General features: G+C 39.6%; 1 protein-coding gene across 5 annotated transcripts in view; it reads left to right on the top strand.

Moving 5' to 3' along the window:
* The window catches only part of CDK14 (cyclin dependent kinase 14), a 684,789-nt gene that overhangs the window by 565,336 nt on the left and 101,295 nt on the right, over window positions 1-18,158 (top strand). For all 5 annotated transcript variants that reach the window (XM_027540218.1, XM_027540220.1, XM_027540221.1 and 2 more), the window contains 2 exons: window positions 8,699-8,838; window positions 15,935-16,076. In XM_027540218.1, the coding sequence (XP_027396019.1) occupies window positions 8,699-8,838; window positions 15,935-16,050 (256 nt within the window). In that variant the 3' untranslated portion in view covers window positions 16,051-16,076. The remainder of the gene's footprint in view (window positions 1-8,698; window positions 8,839-15,934; window positions 16,077-18,158) is intronic.

Below are 18,158 nucleotides of genomic sequence, written 5' to 3'. Positions count from 1 at the left end.
CCAGACAACCATTATCCTGTATGAAAACAAAACAGAGAATTTGCCACCAACCTCCGAGGTTAAAGCATCTGCCCGCAATGCAGGAGACCTGGGTTCAATCCCTGGGTTGGGAAGATTCCCTGAAGAAGGAAATGGCAACCCACTCCAGTATTCTTGCCTGGAGAATCCCATGGGTGGAGGAGCCTGGTGGGCTACAGTCCACGGGGTCGCAAAGAGTTGGACACAACTGAGCAACTTAACTTCTTTATAGTACTTCTAAAGTTTGTATTTCAGATACAAAAAAGTTACCTGGAAAGGAATGCCTAAAACGTGCAAGGAAAGCTGATTAAATAAATGATAAACACAGGTAAACTTTAATAATAATAAAGAAAACAGTGTTTAATTGTGTGTCCTTGTGTAGAAAGCAGAAATAAAATATTAGACAGTATAACATGAAAGAGGGGACCAGTGTCATCAATATTCAAGTGTTTCTATTTTTTGTTGTTGTTGTTTGGCAGGAGGGTAGAGAGAAGGTGTCATTTTGAACTTCAAGTATTTAGAAAGTTAAGGAGCCCCACACACTTGGAGAACTAAGGGTGGAGGTATATAGTGTGGAAGCTTTTATGATGCACTTGATGGTATTAAAAACACTAAGCCAGCTTACCCTAAAGAGAACTCCGCTGGCTGTAGATTGGGCAATCCTGTGATGTTCTTGGTTACATATTTATTTTCCAGAGTGCAGTGGAGATTCTTGCTAGGAGCACAGCATGACCTCTAAACAGACAAGTGAAGTATAGAAATTCATTACTGTGTCACCAAGAAGATCCATCAGAGGGCTCAACTAGGACCCAGGAGGATTGACTTAAAACCAGGAGAGCAGGTTACAAGAGCTCTGGCCTAAGAAAGAGAAAAGCAAATACTGTGTATTAACACACATATATGGAATCTAGACACCACTGTGCTGATGAATCCATTTGCAGGGCAGGAACAGAGACACTGACTCAGGGAGCGGACTTGTCACAGCGGCGCCAAGACGGGGTGGGACGAATTGAGAGAGCATGTCCCACCCTCTCCTCCCCCGCTGTGACCACCAGTCCGTTCTCATGTCAGTGTCTCTATTCCTGCCCTGCCAGTGCAGGTAGACATAAGAGACACAGGTTTGATCCCTGAGTCGGGAAGCTCCCCTGGAGAAGGGCATGGCAACCCACTCCAGGATTCTTGCCTGGAGAATCCCATGGACAGAGGAGACTAGCTGGCTGTGGTCTGTAGGGTTGCGAAGAGTCGGACACAGCTGAAGCGACTTAGCACGCACATATATATACAGCTAGTGCAAAGTTGCTGTACAGCACAGGGAACTCAGCCTGGTGCTCTGGGATGACCTAGCGGGGCGGGATGGGGTGGGAGGTTCAAGAGGGAGGAGACATACGTATACCTATGGCTGATTCCTGTTGATGTAAGGCGGAAACCAACACAACATTGTAAAGCAAGTATCCTCCAATTATAAATATATAAATTGTTTTAAAATTTAAAAAAAAAAGAGTTCTGACATAGGTGAGCTAAACTTGGGGAGCTTCCTTTCTGTTGCCTCATTACTGGATTATGGATTTGCTAGGGCTTGCCAGGAAGATCATTTCACTTCCCATTACTCCCAGCATCATACGCAAAACGCTGAGAATTTCAAATTTAGTGTATTGAAGTAGACGTTCATTTCCTTACACCATCCTTTGCATCACTTCTGTGATGAAAATTTTTATTTTCATATAATCCCATTGAGTATTTTTTTAACCTAAATTAACGTGGCTCAAATGAAGAGACCACCTCTTGTGAAGTCATACACAGAACAGTCTAACTAGTGTGACTTTAACAAATGCATCAGTTCAGTTCAGTTCAGTCGCTCAGTCGTGTCCGACTCTCTGCAACCCCATGAACCACAGCACGCCAGGCCTCCCTGTCCATCACCAACTCCCGGAGTTTACCCAAACTCATGTCCATCGAGTCGGTGATGCCATCCAGCCATCTCATCCTCTGTCGTCCCCTTCTCCTCCTGTCCCCAATCCTTCCTAGCATCAGGGTCTTTTCCAGTGAGTCAACTCTTCGCATGAGGTGGCCAAAGTACTGGAGTTTCAGCTTTAGCATCATTCCTTCCGATGAACACCTGGGACTGATCTCCTTTAGGATGGACTGGTTGGATCTCCTTGCAGTCCAAGGGCCTCTCAAGAGTCTTATCCAACACCACAGTTCAAAAGCATCAATTCTTCGGCGCTCAGCTTTCTTCACAGTCCAACTCTCACATCTGTACCTGACTACTGGAAAAACTATAGCATTGACTAGACGGACCTTTGTTGGCAAAGTAGTGTCTTTGCTTTTTAATATGCTATCTAGGTTGGTCATAACTTTCCTTCCAAGGAGTAGGCATCTTTGAATTTCTTGGCTGCAATCAACATCTGCAGTGATTTTGGAACCCAAAAAAATAAAGTCTGACACTGTTTCCACTGTTTCCGCATCTATTTCCCATGAAGTGATGGGACCAGATGCCATGATCTTCGTTTTCTGAATGTTGAGCTTTAAGCCAACTTTTTCACTCTCCTCTTTCACTTTCATCAAGAGGCTTTTTAGTTCTTCCTCACTTTCTGCCATAAGGGTGGTGTCATCTGCATATCTGAGGTTATTGATATTTCTCCCGGCAGTCTTGATTCCAGCTTGTGTTTCTTCCAGTCCAGCGTTTCTCATGATGTACTCTGCATAGAAGTTAAATAAGCAGGGTGACAATATACAGCCTTGACGTACTCCTTTTCCTATTTGGAACCAGTCTGTTGTTCCATGTGCAGTTCTAACTGTTGCTTCCTGACCTGCATACAGGTTTCTCAAGAGGCAGGTCAGGTAGTCTGGTATTTCCATCTCTTTCAATGCGTAGAGGAACAAACGCATAGAGGAACTTAAAAAGTGTGGTGTTAGCACACAGTAAGAATATGTGAAGCAGCTTACAATACTGCTCTTGTAGAGAAAAGTCATCAGGTTTTTGGTTGGCTGAAGAATGGTGATGCACTGCCATCTAGCTGGACTGTGGATGACTTATTATGTCTTCTAAAATGAAGTTTCCTGGGACTTTCTGGCAGTCCAGTGGTTAAGACTCTGTGCTTCCAATGCAGGGTGCAAGGGTTCAGTCCTCGGTCAGGGAAATAAGATCCCACACGCTGTGCGGTGTGGCCAAAAAGAAGGAAGTTTCCTAAAGAATTATCAGCGTGTTACAGGTCTGGGCAGAACTCTAATGTTTGTTGTCTTAGCATAAATTGAAAGTGTATTAGCTGCTCAGTCATGTCCAACTCTTTGCAGCTCCATGGACTGTAGCCCACCAGGTCCTCTGTCCATGGGACTTCCAAGACAAGAATATTGGAGTGGGTTGCCATGCCCTCCTCCAGCGGATCTTCCCGATCCAGGCATCAAACCCAGCTCTCCCACATGGCAGGCAGATTCTTTACTGTCTGAGCCACCAGGGAAGCCCCATTAATTGAAAGCAGAGTGAAATATGAAGATGCAGTACAATTTCTGAAAAAAAGTGGAACCAAGATTTTTTAAAACAAGCACCTTTTGTATATGGGGAAGCATTGTTCTAAAATCCAGCTGCACTTCATGGATACTAGCAGTCTTAGACCCCACTGTTGTAGTCAGTAAGGCTAGACTCTTCTATGTCTTCATTTCCTTGGAAGTGGAACTTTGGACTGGATGCAATTTATTGTATGTGTTAGCCAACATATAGGTGTGGTGAATGATAAGTCGAAGCTTTCATACGAGCGCTGATAAGCATTTTTATCAGGCCTCAAGCTTAGCAGAATTGCAGCCTCTGTGTTTGGATTACAGTCAACCTGTTTGGAAACTTAGCAAAAAAATATTGCTGTTCAGCATTTAAAGCATGCTTATCATTTTGATCAATTGACCTTCCCGAAACCATGCAGTATTGGGTTATAAGTCTTCAAATCTATTCCCATTCCAGAATCTTATCAATACATAAGAATTTTAGAGAGACTAGGTGCTGAAATATCCAGCACGATACTTGTATGTTTTTAATATTGTGCAGAATTAAAATCCCAGAAACTGTCCTCCGTGGTTTATCCCTTCGGTCATTTCAGACATTGATAGGAGGGCCTGTATGGCTACTTGCCTGCTCTTTTATGTCTGTATCTGCCATATTTAAAACAGTATACATAAGATTTGTATAACCACAGATTTTGTTGGCCTTTGATCAAATTTTATATTGATTTTTTAATTTGTTGTTGTTGTCCAGTTGCTAAGTCCTGTCTGACTCAGCGACCCCATGCCAGGAGCATGCCAGGCTCCCCTGTCCTTTACTAAATCCAGGAGTGTGCCCAAATTCATGTCCTTTGAGTCCGTAATGCTGTCTAACCATCTCATCTTCTGTCTGCCCCCTTCTTTTGCCTTCAATCTTTCCCATCATCAGGGTTTTAATGTCTTTCTATAAATTTCATTTCATGTGGTTATGAAAAGCTCCATTTTTAAAATCACAAATCTCTGGTTGTAAAGTTCACGTAAAGTCCACATTGTACAGAAGTACATATTTTAATGTCTCTAGACAAAAATGTCTTAAAATTAATTTAATGTTTACACTTCGAGGTGCAACTTAAAAGAGGCCTGAAAACAGACTGGGAGTGAGCTGTTAAGTATTTTTGGCAAAACACTGTGTGTGTCTCATGTAGAACATATAGAATATGCCCATTAGTTTAGCCAATATTTTTTTAAAGGTAGACATGATCCGTTGTTTTAGCTAAAATAATTCTAAATCAAAATTTCTGAAAATCCTTTAATTTTTTCCAGTATTTATTGGAAATTGTTCACCTACAGTTGTTGCTAGAGAGTGTAAATTTTTTTGCTTCTTTCTGTCTTTCTTACAAAAGGAGAAATTTGTTTCTGTTGACAAATTGAGCAGACGTCTAACATTTTATATTCCTGTTGAGGTGTATAACTTAATATTTGTACACTTGATATTTTGTCTGATTATGTAATTGGTGAAATGGTGCTATATATGGGTGTTAGTTCAATCATATATATACTCTCTGGGTTGTATGATTATAGTTCTCTGGAAAAATACTTTGTCGCAATACAAATTATGAAACTTACTGCTCGACTCTAAACATTGAAATAAATATATTGAAATGAAAAAAGTAAAGGAAAGAGTAACAAGTAAACCCATGGAAATGGAATGTATAACTTCTAAAATAGAAGATGGAAAATGTTGAATTTTAAAACTCAATCCAAAAAAGATAGGGAAAGAGGGAAAAGATAAAAGCAGGACAAAATAGGATGCAAGATTAAAATGGTAGCAGTAATTCCAAATATATCAGTAAAGTAATCATGACATATAAATGGACTAAATTTTCTCCTTAGAAGACAGGGATTATGAAATGTTTATGAGAGACACCTTAAAATTACTGATGTGAAATAAAAGAGGATGACAAAAGGTATACCAGGCAAATACTAAACAAACAAAAAAGCTGAGGTCATTACATTAATGAGAAAAAAAGAATGTTAGTTCAGAAAATTTTATTAAAGATAAACAAGGTCATCATAGAAGGATTAAAAACTGAATATACCAGGAAGAGATAACAGTGCTAGAGAGCTAAGCTTTTAATTACCTAACTTTACCATATATAAAACAAAATTTGGCTCCCATCACAGTGGGTGACCGAAAACAACCACAGTCATTCTAACATCCTGATAAAGTTAACTAAGTGCTTGGGATAAAACTTCCAAATAAGACATCCCAGAAGTATCATATCTCAAACTATTTAAATGGACTCAAAAAGAGGTTCTGGTAATGATGAAGACTGTGAGGTGGCAAGTCCGTGTGGAGAGCTGGAGTGGACATGGTCATTTGTTTGTTTCTGGCTGTGCTGGGTCAGGCTTTTCTCTAGCTGCAGCAAGCAGGGGCGGCTCACAGTTGGGGGCCTGGGCCTTTCATTGCGGTGGCGTCTCCTGTGCAGAGCACCCACTCCTGGGCACATGGCTTTCAGTAGCTGTGGCTCGTGGGCTCCGTAGTTGCAGCTTCTGGGCTCTAGGGCAGTCTCGGGAGTTGTGGCACACCGGCTGAGCTGCTCTGTGGCATGTGAAGTCTTCCTGGTCCAGGGATCCAACCCATGTCTCCTGCGTTGGCAGGAGGATTCTTTACCACTGAGACACCATGCAAGCCCAAAATGTGGTTCCTGAAATACAAGATAGCAAACTCTCCAAATTAAAATTTTATATGATAATTCAAATGTTTGTGCATAAACTGAATAGCACAAATAAGCATTTTATTGTTTTATTGACTTTATTAACAAGTTTGGTCTATTTGGAGAAAGGGAAATGTCTTCTTGATTAATTCCCTATATTCAGATGTGTATACATTAAATCTAGATATTTATCATAAATATTATCAATTTATCATGCTTAAATATTATTTATGCATTTACATTAAATCTAGATACTTACCATTCTTCAAAATAGTGAAACCACACTGCAAGGATGATTCATGGCCTATTGAAGCTGGAAGGACTGCAGATGTAATGTAGTTCATCTCTCTTGTAACAGAGTCAGGCCTAAAACTCATATCTACTCTCAGTCTGGCTCTGATGTTGTGTTTTATCAAAACTGTATAAAATTGATACCAATATGTTATTCACCGTGATTACACATAAACTATACATTCAATATAATTGAAGTTTTTACCATGAAGTCTACCTATCTCAAAGTTTGCATTTGATGTTTAGCAAGATGTTAATGAAAATTTTTTACTAGCGAAATAGTCTTAGTAAGAGGAAAGAATGACTTGGATGGTCCTGGACCCTATTAAAAGAAAGAGAAAAAGCACAGAGAATTTTAAGAACACCTCCTTTTCCTTTAGACAGGTTTCTCTTTGCCAGGTAGAAATTTAAAACCAATACGCTGATCAGTTTTTTAAAAACATCCCTTGCAGTAGCCAAACACTGAACCCCCATCAGTGAGACCTGTACCTACAAAGATTTAGAAAGAAGGTCTCTTAGACTGGATCTTTGGATACTGTAATATTTTTCTTTGCTCTCCTCCTTTTCTCTTTCTCTTCCCAAATTCATGAGCTATTTTCCTCTTCCTCACCCCTAACCCATCCTCCCCTCACACACACCATTAATAATTTTAAATCAGCCCTTAAGAGATGCTTGAGGAGGGGGAGGGAGAGAATTTTTGATCATTGAGGAAAAATGTTTATTGGTTAATTGAATTTTTTGTAGTGTCAGGGCTTTTGAAAGAATACCCACTAGCAGATGCAGCTTTTCTTCACATTCTTTTGGCTGTCTCAGAGCCACTGACTTAACTGCATCTTACTGCACAAACTCTGGAATCTGTGGGTAAAAGCCTTTTGAAACTTTCTGAGAGTTTTGGTACATACAAACCACTTTAGAGTCAACTGTTTCTAGATGGATTGGAATCCTTTCAACCTGCTAATTGGGCAACTTATTACCTTCTCTGACTTTCACTTAGCTCCCCCTGATGTTAAGATGGAAACAGAGTTATCTTGCCAAATAGTAAATATGAGAGTTTGTGAAAAGTGCGTAAGAATGTGCTTGACACATGTTCAACTACTCGTAAGTAGTAGTCACTCTTAGGAAGAGTTTAACCATCATCTTTAGGTTAACTCTCTGGGTTTGATTGCTCTTAGAGGTGAAAAAGAGATTCCATGAAAAACAAGACTGGGCTAGACAGTGTGGTCTGCTACTCATTTGAAAGTTGTACCACATGGAAAATTTTACTCTTCTGTTTTTTTGGTAATCTTGAAACATATTTTCTATCTACTGTTGTATTAAAGGTCAACTTGAATTGATTCAGTCCCATATGGTTTAAGCTCATCCCCTTTGTTAACCTGCACATTAATATTACAATTGTTAATATTTGAAAGGGCATTTATGCCAATAATTTTTCATTCAATGTAAGAAAATGTAAATTCTTCAAGGAAAAGTAACTTTAGTAACTAGAGAATTTAATAGAAGATTTATTTTAATTCTCCTGCTTATTTTATATTAATTTCCTTGTAAATATATCCAGATGTGTATGCAGTACATATACTCTCTGAGCAAATTCTGGCTACTATTTGATAAATTATGTTCTGAAATTTTCTACCTTGGGACCTAATTCTATATTGAAAACATCAACCCTTGGCTCATATAGAAATATGTTAGATCAATGAGGATACTAAGAGTGAAACCTGGTTTAGAGTAACAGATACTTCAAGAACTACTGTGAAGGCTGCTTCTTTTTACTTTCAAAGGCCAATTTAACTTGTTTTCTTGTCCGGGAATAAATAGGCCCAGAAAAATTAGGTAAGCCTAATGTCTCAATCTTAAAGGAAATCAACCCTGAATATTCATTGGAAGGACTGATGCTAAAGCTGAAATTCCAATACTTTGGCGACCTGATGCCAAGAGTTGACTCGCTGGAAAAGACCCTCATGCTGGGAAAGATTGAGGGCAGGAGGAGAAGCAGAAGACAGAGGATGAGATGGTTGCATGGCATCTCTGACTCAATGGACATAAGTTTGAGCAAACTCCAGGAGATAGTGAAGAACAGGGAAGCCTGGTGTGCTGCAGTCCATGGGGTCCAAAGAGTCAGACACGACTTAGCAACTAAACTACAGCATGTCTTACTTGAACTTTCTATTTGTTCTGATTTCTCCCTTTTTTGCTTGTGTTTTCAGGCTCAGCTATGTGAATCATGCAGAAGATCTGGCCTCCAAGCTCCTCCAGTGTTCCCCAAAGAACAGACTATCAGCTCAGGCTGCCTTGAGCCACGAGTATTTTAGTGACCTACCCCCACGGCTATGGGAACTGACTGATAGTGAGTATGACAAGTTTGAAACATCTAATTGAAGCCGGGGCATGATTTTAGCATCCATGTGTAACATACATGTAGAGGGGTTCACATGTTTGTGCTTCTGTAATATTATGTGTGTTTATGTTAATATATGCATTACATGTATATGTACGTAACGTGTGTATGTGTATACAAAGAGAGAGAGATGGAATGGGGGAAGGGAGGTAGTGTGCATATATATTTAGTAGAATCCTGCCATTCAGTTGTGAGCTTACCAGACACAGGAAGAAAATAGATTCCTTATTTTGCTATCTCTGCTCTGCAGTCAGCAGCTGCATGTCTTTGTATTTGATTATGTGTGTGTCCAAAAAAATGATCTGAGCAGTCATAAAGGAGAAGGAAAATATGATTTACATATTTAGTACTTTATGCATACAGTACTTTTTAACTGGCTGCAGAACATGGAGTAGAAATGATTCATTTCTGTTTGATTCTCAGAGACTATCTTGGTTGTAACAATAACCTTAAAAAGGGCTGCTATGTAGTGAGCTGACGAACAGAGTTGGCAATTGGCTAATACACTGAATTGACATGTAAGAACTGAAGACATGTAATTCATTTTAACTACAAATGCTCTTGGTATTCATACAGAGTTCTTCTCTGGGTCTTTTAAAACAAAACACATTCCTGGGTGGGTTTTTGTTTTGTTTTTACAAGTGTTCATATTTACACAGCCTTTTCCAATTACATTTTAAATATTTGGGGGAGGATTTATGACTGGGAGGATCTCATCTTTCTTCCAAAGTGTGAAACAAAATTCTTGTGAAATTTTGCAAAATACTGTTGCAGTAAGAACACTTTTGTTCAATGGTGATACATTCTTTCCAAATGCCAGTGATATTTCTTCTCATACTCTTTTCTTATTCCCTTAAAAATTCATATACTGCATGTATGGATGGATATCTATAATATCATTATTAATCCTTGAATATACATCACTTACCATGGACATCGGCCTCCCAGGTTGCACTGGTGGTAAAGAACCTGCCTGCCAGTGCAGAAGATGGAAGAGAGGCAGGTTCGATGATCCCTAAATTGGGAAGATCCCCTGGAGGAGGGCATGGCAACCCACTCCAGTATTCTTGCCTGGAGAATCCCATGGACAGCGGAGCCTGGTGGGGCTATGGTCCGTAGAGTCACAAAGAGTCAGACATGCCTGAAGCAACTTAGCATGCACACACGCACCATACATAAAAGTTATGTCTTTATTCTCTTAGACTTTAGACTTCCCCCATTGATAAGCACTGGAATCTCCTTGACAACAGTAACCTTTTATTTGGCAACTAAATCCCAGGTAACAACTCGAGGGTGTTCCTACCCTGAATCTTTTCTATCTCACAATGAATTCTAATTACCTTCTTTTTTTAACTCTAAAGTGATTCTAGATGTATTAACCCACTACTACCCTGTACTAATCTTCTTCAGTAGTTTATATATTCTGAGTCCATATTATCCGATATTCCCTACTTACTTTCCAATAGTCTACCCATTGATCATTACTACTGCTATCCCCATTAAAAAAAAAAAATTAAAGATGAAATCCCTGTAGAAAAATAATCAATTGGTGACACATCTTCCCATACTGAAAACAAACTAATGAGTTTCTGGCTCATCGAATTCGAACACATGATTTGTTTTCCCCTTTAGTATAACTTGTAACTTGATAGCAGTCCTCCTTGGTGACATCTCAATCCCATCTGACTTAATGATTGAGTTTAAGCCAGGATTTTGATGGTCTATGAATTCTGAATTCTGTAGTAGTACTTTTTTGTTAATATGGACTTATTACCCACTTGCCACTTAGTTTATCAGCCAGTGGTTAAATCCAGTTTCTATCAGTAAGTAAATGCCTCCACATTATCACTCGGCAGCAGGCTGCCAACGGAGACAGCCTTGTCCCCGTCATTAACAAGCACAATGTATGCAGAACACCAGAGGGGAATTAAAACCACAAAAAATACCTCAGGGTGGTATTTTTAATATGAGAATTTAATTTGTAATTTCACAGATTAAGAATTTTGGCTGCATTAATCCCTTTATCAGCTCACAGCAGGCTATTTGCAGAAGCATAACCATAAGGCGATATTCATTGGCAGAAACACGCCTTTGCATAACGTTAAACATCAGGGGCAGTGAAACCTTTTGAAGGGGGGAGAATAAAGATGAAAAATCATTATATTTTTCAAGCAAGATTCTGCTAAATGCCTCCGGTAACAATTTTGAGTTACAGAAATGCTATTTCTGTGTCTAGTAGATAATCATTATGAAGCATAAATCCAGTCGCAAGAAAGGACAATCCCAGTCTTAAATACCACAGTCATTTCCATCTCGAACAACGTGGTCGTCCTTGTAAACATGTTTACAAAACAAAGAATTTCTAGGCTCTGGAGACTTTGGGAACTAGTTTCTTTTTAGGTGAAATGACTGGTTTTGGTGACTGTTATCTAGGTTAATATTCTGCAGAATGTATTTAGAAGTTCTTGAAATTCTTAAAATTAAATTTTATGTTAATGTGGAGTCTTGTAAAAGTTCACCACCTGGCAAATGGCAGCAGCAGCAGCAGCGCCAGTATCCTCATATCTTCATATCCTCATACCCTCCTTTTCAAGGAGATTTGGAAAGAGGGCCATTTGAAAAGAAGTGTTGCAGAACCGATAAATGGGTTGTCTTAGCAACCAAGTCATGGTTAAGACTGACCAGCTTTAGGAACCTCACTTTAATACGTAATCTGCTCAGGCTGCAATAACAACATAATATAGACTGGGGCTTAAACAATAAACATTTATTTCTCACATTTCTGAAGGCTAAAAGTTCAAGATCAAGGTGTTTGCAAAATCAAGGTCCCTGATGAGACAGCGCCTCCCTTATCATCACATGGCAGAGAGAGAAAAACCGGGACATCTCTATCTCTTCCTTTTCTTATAAGCCACTAATCTCATGCTAAGGGCCACACTCTTACGACTGCATCTAACCCTAATTTCTATCCAAAGACCTCATCTCTAAAAGCTTATCACATTGGGACTCCAGGATTTGAATTTTGGAGGGATACAATTAAGTCCACAGCATCACATTCTTAAAGATAGGTCATGGCATTTTTTTTTTTTTTTTAAAGAAAAGAATGTCCACAAAGAGAAAACACTTATGCAAGCAAAAAGCAAACCCAGGTAAAGAGAAGAAGATTGTAACAAAAGTAAGTTCAAAGTGGGCTCCAGCCTTCTTGGCCTACTTTTAATGTAGCAGACCTTTTGAGATGAGTATCAAATGTTATTAGAACCTTGGTTACACAGAGCCCTGCAGTCATTCCCTGAATTCTTATAAAAATGAAGTTATATGCTGATGCCAGACTGTTATTTGCTTTGGAAGAACGTATAACAATATAATATCTTTATTGTGCTAGTCCTTAAAACCTCACCAGTTTACATAATACCAAAATTTAGAAGTAATATATTAGTGTGCCACTGAAGAAGGAATTATAAATTCATCAAGCGAGAATTATGGCACAGTTACCTGGGGATCTGACAGTTAAAGCTGGCTAATTCTAGGGGCACCCTGTCATTCTCCCTCTATCCCAAAACCCCAACAGCCTTGCCCCACTTCTTCACAAAGATTTAATTGCAGGGAAGTAAATCGAGGGCTGATTTAGAAGAAATTCATTACTTTCCCCAAATACACCACAGGGCATTCTCCTGTGTATACTATCAAGTTACATAAATTATTGAAGCTGAACTACCCTTGTCAAAGTAAATGAACAAAATACACTTCATAGCGCAGAGTCCTTGATTTTATTACATTCATTTGCTAATTCACAAAGCTCAGATCTACAGTAAAAGAAGGCCAACAAATTGGTGCAGTGTGAGGAGCGCTGAACTGGGAATCAGACCGCCTGGACTCTAGCTTTATAGCATCAACTCCACTATTAACTAGCCAGGCAACTTTGGACAAGTGCCCTAGTCTCTGTGGGTTTCCGGCTTCTCATTTAGAGACACAGTGAGCCCTGAGGACCTTTCCAGCTCTTCTGTTGGTAGGGTTTCTGACCTATTCCTACATATGTCCTATATATTATCCTAAAACAACATCATGCCTTGAATGGATCTACATGCCATCTTTTTAAAAATAAAACTCACCCTGTTGAAATATATTCGCTGCTCCAGTTCCTAGACTTCCATTTTCTCTTAAATCCTTTTGTGCCAAACTTTTGCACCCAAGATGCCACAGCTGTCGGTTTCAGGCTCTATCCATGGATCTTTGGCCCTCATCTTGACCCATCAGCATAATTCACAATTGACCACCATCTCCTGCTGGTAATATTTCCTTCACTTGGTTTCCAGGACAGGACATTTTCCTTTCACTCAGCTAAACATTTCTTTTCATACTCCTTTGCAGATTTCTCATCTGCCAAACCTCTCACTCTTAGAATGCCCTGGGGCTTAATCCTCAGATCTTCCCATCTGCATACACTCCCAAGAGCCCAGATGATTTTATTTAATCTCATGATTTAGATATCATCTGTGTATACTGACAGCTTCCAAATTTCAATCTCCAAGCCCATCTTCCTTGATTCCAGACTTGCATATCCAGCTCCTACTTAACATCTCCATTTGGATGTCTAGTAGGCATCTCCAGCTTCATATTACCAAAACTGAACTCCTTATCTTTTCCCCCAGACTTGCTCATTTTGTAGTCTTTATCTTGTTCATAAATGGCAATGTCATTCTTCCAGTTGTTCGAAGTTACCCTGGATTCTTCTTTTGTTACACCCAAACCCAGTTCTTCCATAGACCCTGTTAGCGTACCTTCAAAGTAGATCAGTAGACCATCCTGACTTCTCCCCTGCCATTTCCCACCCCATGTCACCTACCATGGTCTTTCACCTGCATCTTACAGTAACCTCCTAATTGTTTTGCCTGCTTCTCCTTAGAAAGGCTTTGATGTTTGCTCTTTCTTCGGTTCATCCTTGATCTTCCTCTAGATCTTTCTATGACTTGCCCTCTCACCTTTTTTGGGTCTCTGCTCAAAGGTACCTTACCTGGGAAGCTTTCACTGACCTGCTTCCACTACAGCACTTCCTGTTTCTTGTCCCTGCTTTATTTTTCTTCATAACACTTAGAACTAGTTGATTTATTTGTCTGAGTATTTATCATCAGTTCAGTTCAGTTCAGTCGCTCAGTCATGTCCCGACTCTTTGTGACCCCCATGGACTGCAGCACGCCAGGCCTCCCTATCCGTCGCCAACTCCTAGAGTTTACTCAAACTCATGTCCATTGAGTCAATGATGCCATCCAACCATCTCAGCCTCTGTGGTCCCCTTCTCCTCCTGCCTTCAATCTTTCCCAGCATCAGGGTCTTTTCAATGAGTCAGCTCTTCACATCAGGTGGCCAAAGTATTGGAGTCTCAGCTTCAAATCAGTCCTTCCAATGAACACCCAGGACTGATGTCCTTTAGGATGGACTGGTTGGAACTCCTTGCAGTCCAAGGGCCTCTCAAGAGTCTTATTCAACACCATAGTTCAAAAGCATCAATTCTTCGGCCCTCAGCTTTCTGTATAGTCCAACTCTCACATCCATACATGACCACTGGAAAAACCACAGCTTTGACTAGACAGACCTTTGTTGGCGAAGTAGTGTCTCTGCTTTTGAATATGCTGTCTAGGTTGGTTACAACTTTCCTTCCAAGGAGTAAGCATTTTTTGATTTCATGGCTGCAGTCACCATCTGCAGTGATTTTGGAACCCAAGAAAATGAAGTCTGCCACTGTTTCCACTGTTTTCCCATCTATTTGCCAGGAAGTAATGGGACCAGATATCATGATATTAGTTTTTGAATGTTGAGTTTTAAGCCAACTTTTTCACTCTCCTCTTTCACCTTCATCAAGAGGATCTTTAGTTCTTCTTCACTTTCTGCCATAAGGGTGGTGTCATCTGCATGAGGTTATTGATATTTCTCCCTGGAATTAATCTTAATTCCAGCTTGTGCTTCATCCAGCCCAGCATTTCTCATGATGCATATAAGTTAAATAAGCAGGGTGACAATATACAGCCTTGACATACTCCTTTCCCGATTTGGAACCAGTCGTTGTTCCATGTCCAGTTCTAACTGTTGCTTCCTGACCTGCATACAGATTTCTCAGGAGGCAGGTCAGGTGGTCTGGTATTCCCATCTTTTGAAGAATTTTCCAGAGTTTGTTGTTGGTCCATACAATCAAAGGCTTTGGCAGAGTCAATAAGGCAGAAGCAGATATTTTTCTGGAACTCTCTTGCTTTTTTGATGATCCAGCGGATATTGGCAATTCGATGTCTGGTTCCTCTGCCTTTTCTAAACCCAACTTGAACATCTGGAGGTTCACAGTTCACGTACTGTTGAAGCCTGGTTTGGAGAATTTTGAGCATTACTTTACTAGCGTGTGAGATGAGTACAATTGTGTGGTAGTTTGAGCATTCTTTGGCATTGCTTTTCTTTGGAATTGGAATGAAAACTGACCTTTTCCAGTCCTGTGGCCACTGCTGAGTTTTCCAAATTTTCTGGCATATTGAGTGCAGCACTTTCACAGCATAATCTTTTAGGATTTGAAATTGCTCAACTGGAATTCCATCACCTCCACTAGCTGTGTTCATAGTGATGCTTCCTAAGGCCCGTTTATCATCTGTTTGCCCTAAATGAAGTCTACAAACACCAGAGTTTCTTTTCCTTATGATTTATACACTACAGGATTCTGAAAGCCTGAAACAGTATGGGGCTCAATAGATACTTCTCCAAATAATGAGTGGAAGAGTGGCACAAAGAAAGGGCAAAATATTTCATCTCCAAATTCAAGCTAATTGTTCTAGATCAGAGAAATATGAGAGGTCAACTGAGCTGTGGTTTGGAGGGGAAGTCAGACTGTCCTGTCATATGTGTGAGTAAATCTGTGTGTTTGTGTGTGGCTATGACAACTTGACAATTTCAAAGACCAATGTATACCATTTTGTTTCATGTACTGGACATCCAGCATTGCATTTCCACCTCACTTTTTGAAAGAGACAATTATAAATATATAAATGGAAACTTTTTATTCTGTCTGCAGTGTCTTCTATTTTTACCGTCCCAAATGTAAGATTGCAACCGGAAGCCGGAGAAAGCATGAGGACCTTTGGGAAAAACAATAGTTATGGCAAAAGTCTATCAAATAGCAAGCACTGATGCGCACAGCGTTCTCAAGAGCACAGGTAGGGTGATCTACTCTACTTGGAAAATAATTGTGAAAAGACACCAAGTCGATCTTTTCAAATGAAATATTTCAGATTTGTTTTTTTCTATCCAGTGACTCTTTTATGTTCGTTATGGCCTTCGTTACAAGTTGAAGTCATTTCCGTATTTTTAGACACCTTCTGGATTCTGACCAAAATGGTATTTTATTTATATAGGCATAGGCAAACCATTGTTGTCATAAGCAAATCATTTCCCTACTCACACATTCTTTACTGAGGTTAGAAATGGTTAATTTTGGAGAATATCTACATCACAGACCTACTGTGTGTGGCCCATGCCATTTTTTTCCCCCTTGGTTGCTCTCATTTTAAAATTGGGTAATTTTACACAATGTCTAGATTTCTGGCTTTTCTTGAAAAATCAGCAACTCTAGCCGTATTGCACTCACATTCCTGCCATAAGTTTGTGTGTAGAACTGAACTGTCTACCTCCTTGGAAAAGGGCATGGGCTCCCCAGGTTTGCTTAATGGCCATTTGGGTCATTTCACCCCCTTCTGATTCCTGCGTGGCCCCTGGTACAATCCTTATCATAGCGAACATTTTCTTTTCCTTCTTTCCTATTCTTTGACCTTTGCTATTCTGCAGATGGAAAGTAGAACCTAAATGAGACAATCTCTAGGCATGTCAGACTGTCCCATTGGTTATCATATAGGAATTACAGAAACAAGCATAAGCTGGCAACCTCTGAAAAGGCTGTGTCTTTATTGCCAGTTGGGAACGTCTGGGTTATTTGGAGGTTTATGCTGATATATACCTTTTTGTTTAATGAAACATAATGCTGAAGTATATAGAGAATCAACTTTTTTGTGGGGAAGGCTTTTTATTTGCTGGCCCGTATGTTACTTGCTTGTGTCACTGTTCAGTAATTAAATGTTCCAGTTAATCCAAAGATACAGACAGTATTGCAGGAGCTCCTCTTTCTTCCTCTCACTCTTAATTTGAAATATATTAACAGGCTGAACTATCAGAAGGTTAATTGTCCACATTGTCTACTGGATGGTTAGACTATACCCGTGGACTCAGGTTTTGAGGACTCTCAGTGAATGTGGGGGTCAGTTTTGGCCTCTCAGGAGTTCAGTGGTGATTTATGAGTGATTGGAGAGTAGATTCCCAGATTGATAAAAGATGGTGTATAAATGCCAGTCAGGAGGTATTACTAGTAGACTTGCCATTTCATTCATAAGAGTAAGATTCTTCCTTCTTCTGGTTATTTCTCTATATTGGATGAAAAGCTACCAAGAAGCATAGCTTTATTTGCCCAGCAGCATTTACAGTCTCTCTTCAATTGGTCGGACAAAGCATGGGACTGCATTTTTGACCAGTTATCCCCTGGTTCTGAGAATGGTTTTAATTCATGAGGGTTACAGCAGATGCTTTTTAAAGTGTTTAACCTGCATTACCATAATGAGAGCCCCTGGCTTTATAAACCCCTTAATTCAGTAGAGCAAAACAAAAAGTGAACTTCATTTGTGCTGCTGCCTTACACACACACACACACACACACACACACACACACATGCAAGCCTGAATTTCCATCGCAAGGCTGTATCCTTTCTTCTGTGCTCTTTGGAGGTCTCTCTGAGCTGAGCCTGGCCAGTCAAAACTGCTAGAACGTGCTTTAGGTCAGCTTTTCCATATAAATTAAATCAGGCTCACTGGACAGAAGCGTTCCCCATAAGGTCTCAAAAATTGCTAAGCAAAAAGGGATTCTGAAGAGCCGTTCAGAAGTAGTCATCGGTATTCAAAAGACTTTACAAAGATGATTTTTTCTTTGTAGTATGTTTTTTAAACATATTAGAATATTAGAATTATCTAATAATACTACAAATATGTTCTCTATGAATTTTGTCTTTTTCACATCAACTTTTAAAGCTTTAATATTATTATCATTATTGTCTTTGTTGTTTTCTTTGAAATCCAAATGCCTCTGTTTGATTCAACATTATATTGAGGAAACATCTAATTTTTTTTTCTCAGAAAAGCTGCATGGAAGTTGGATTTTAAGAGTTTTCTGTCAGCAAAAAAAAAAAAAAAGAAAT

This window comes from Bos indicus x Bos taurus, chromosome 4 (genome assembly GCF_003369695.1).
Source record: "Bos indicus x Bos taurus breed Angus x Brahman F1 hybrid chromosome 4, Bos_hybrid_MaternalHap_v2.0, whole genome shotgun sequence".
Classification (NCBI taxonomy): Eukaryota; Metazoa; Chordata; class Mammalia; order Artiodactyla; family Bovidae; genus Bos; species Bos indicus x Bos taurus.
This window is presented reverse-complemented; position numbering and strand designations above follow the sequence as displayed.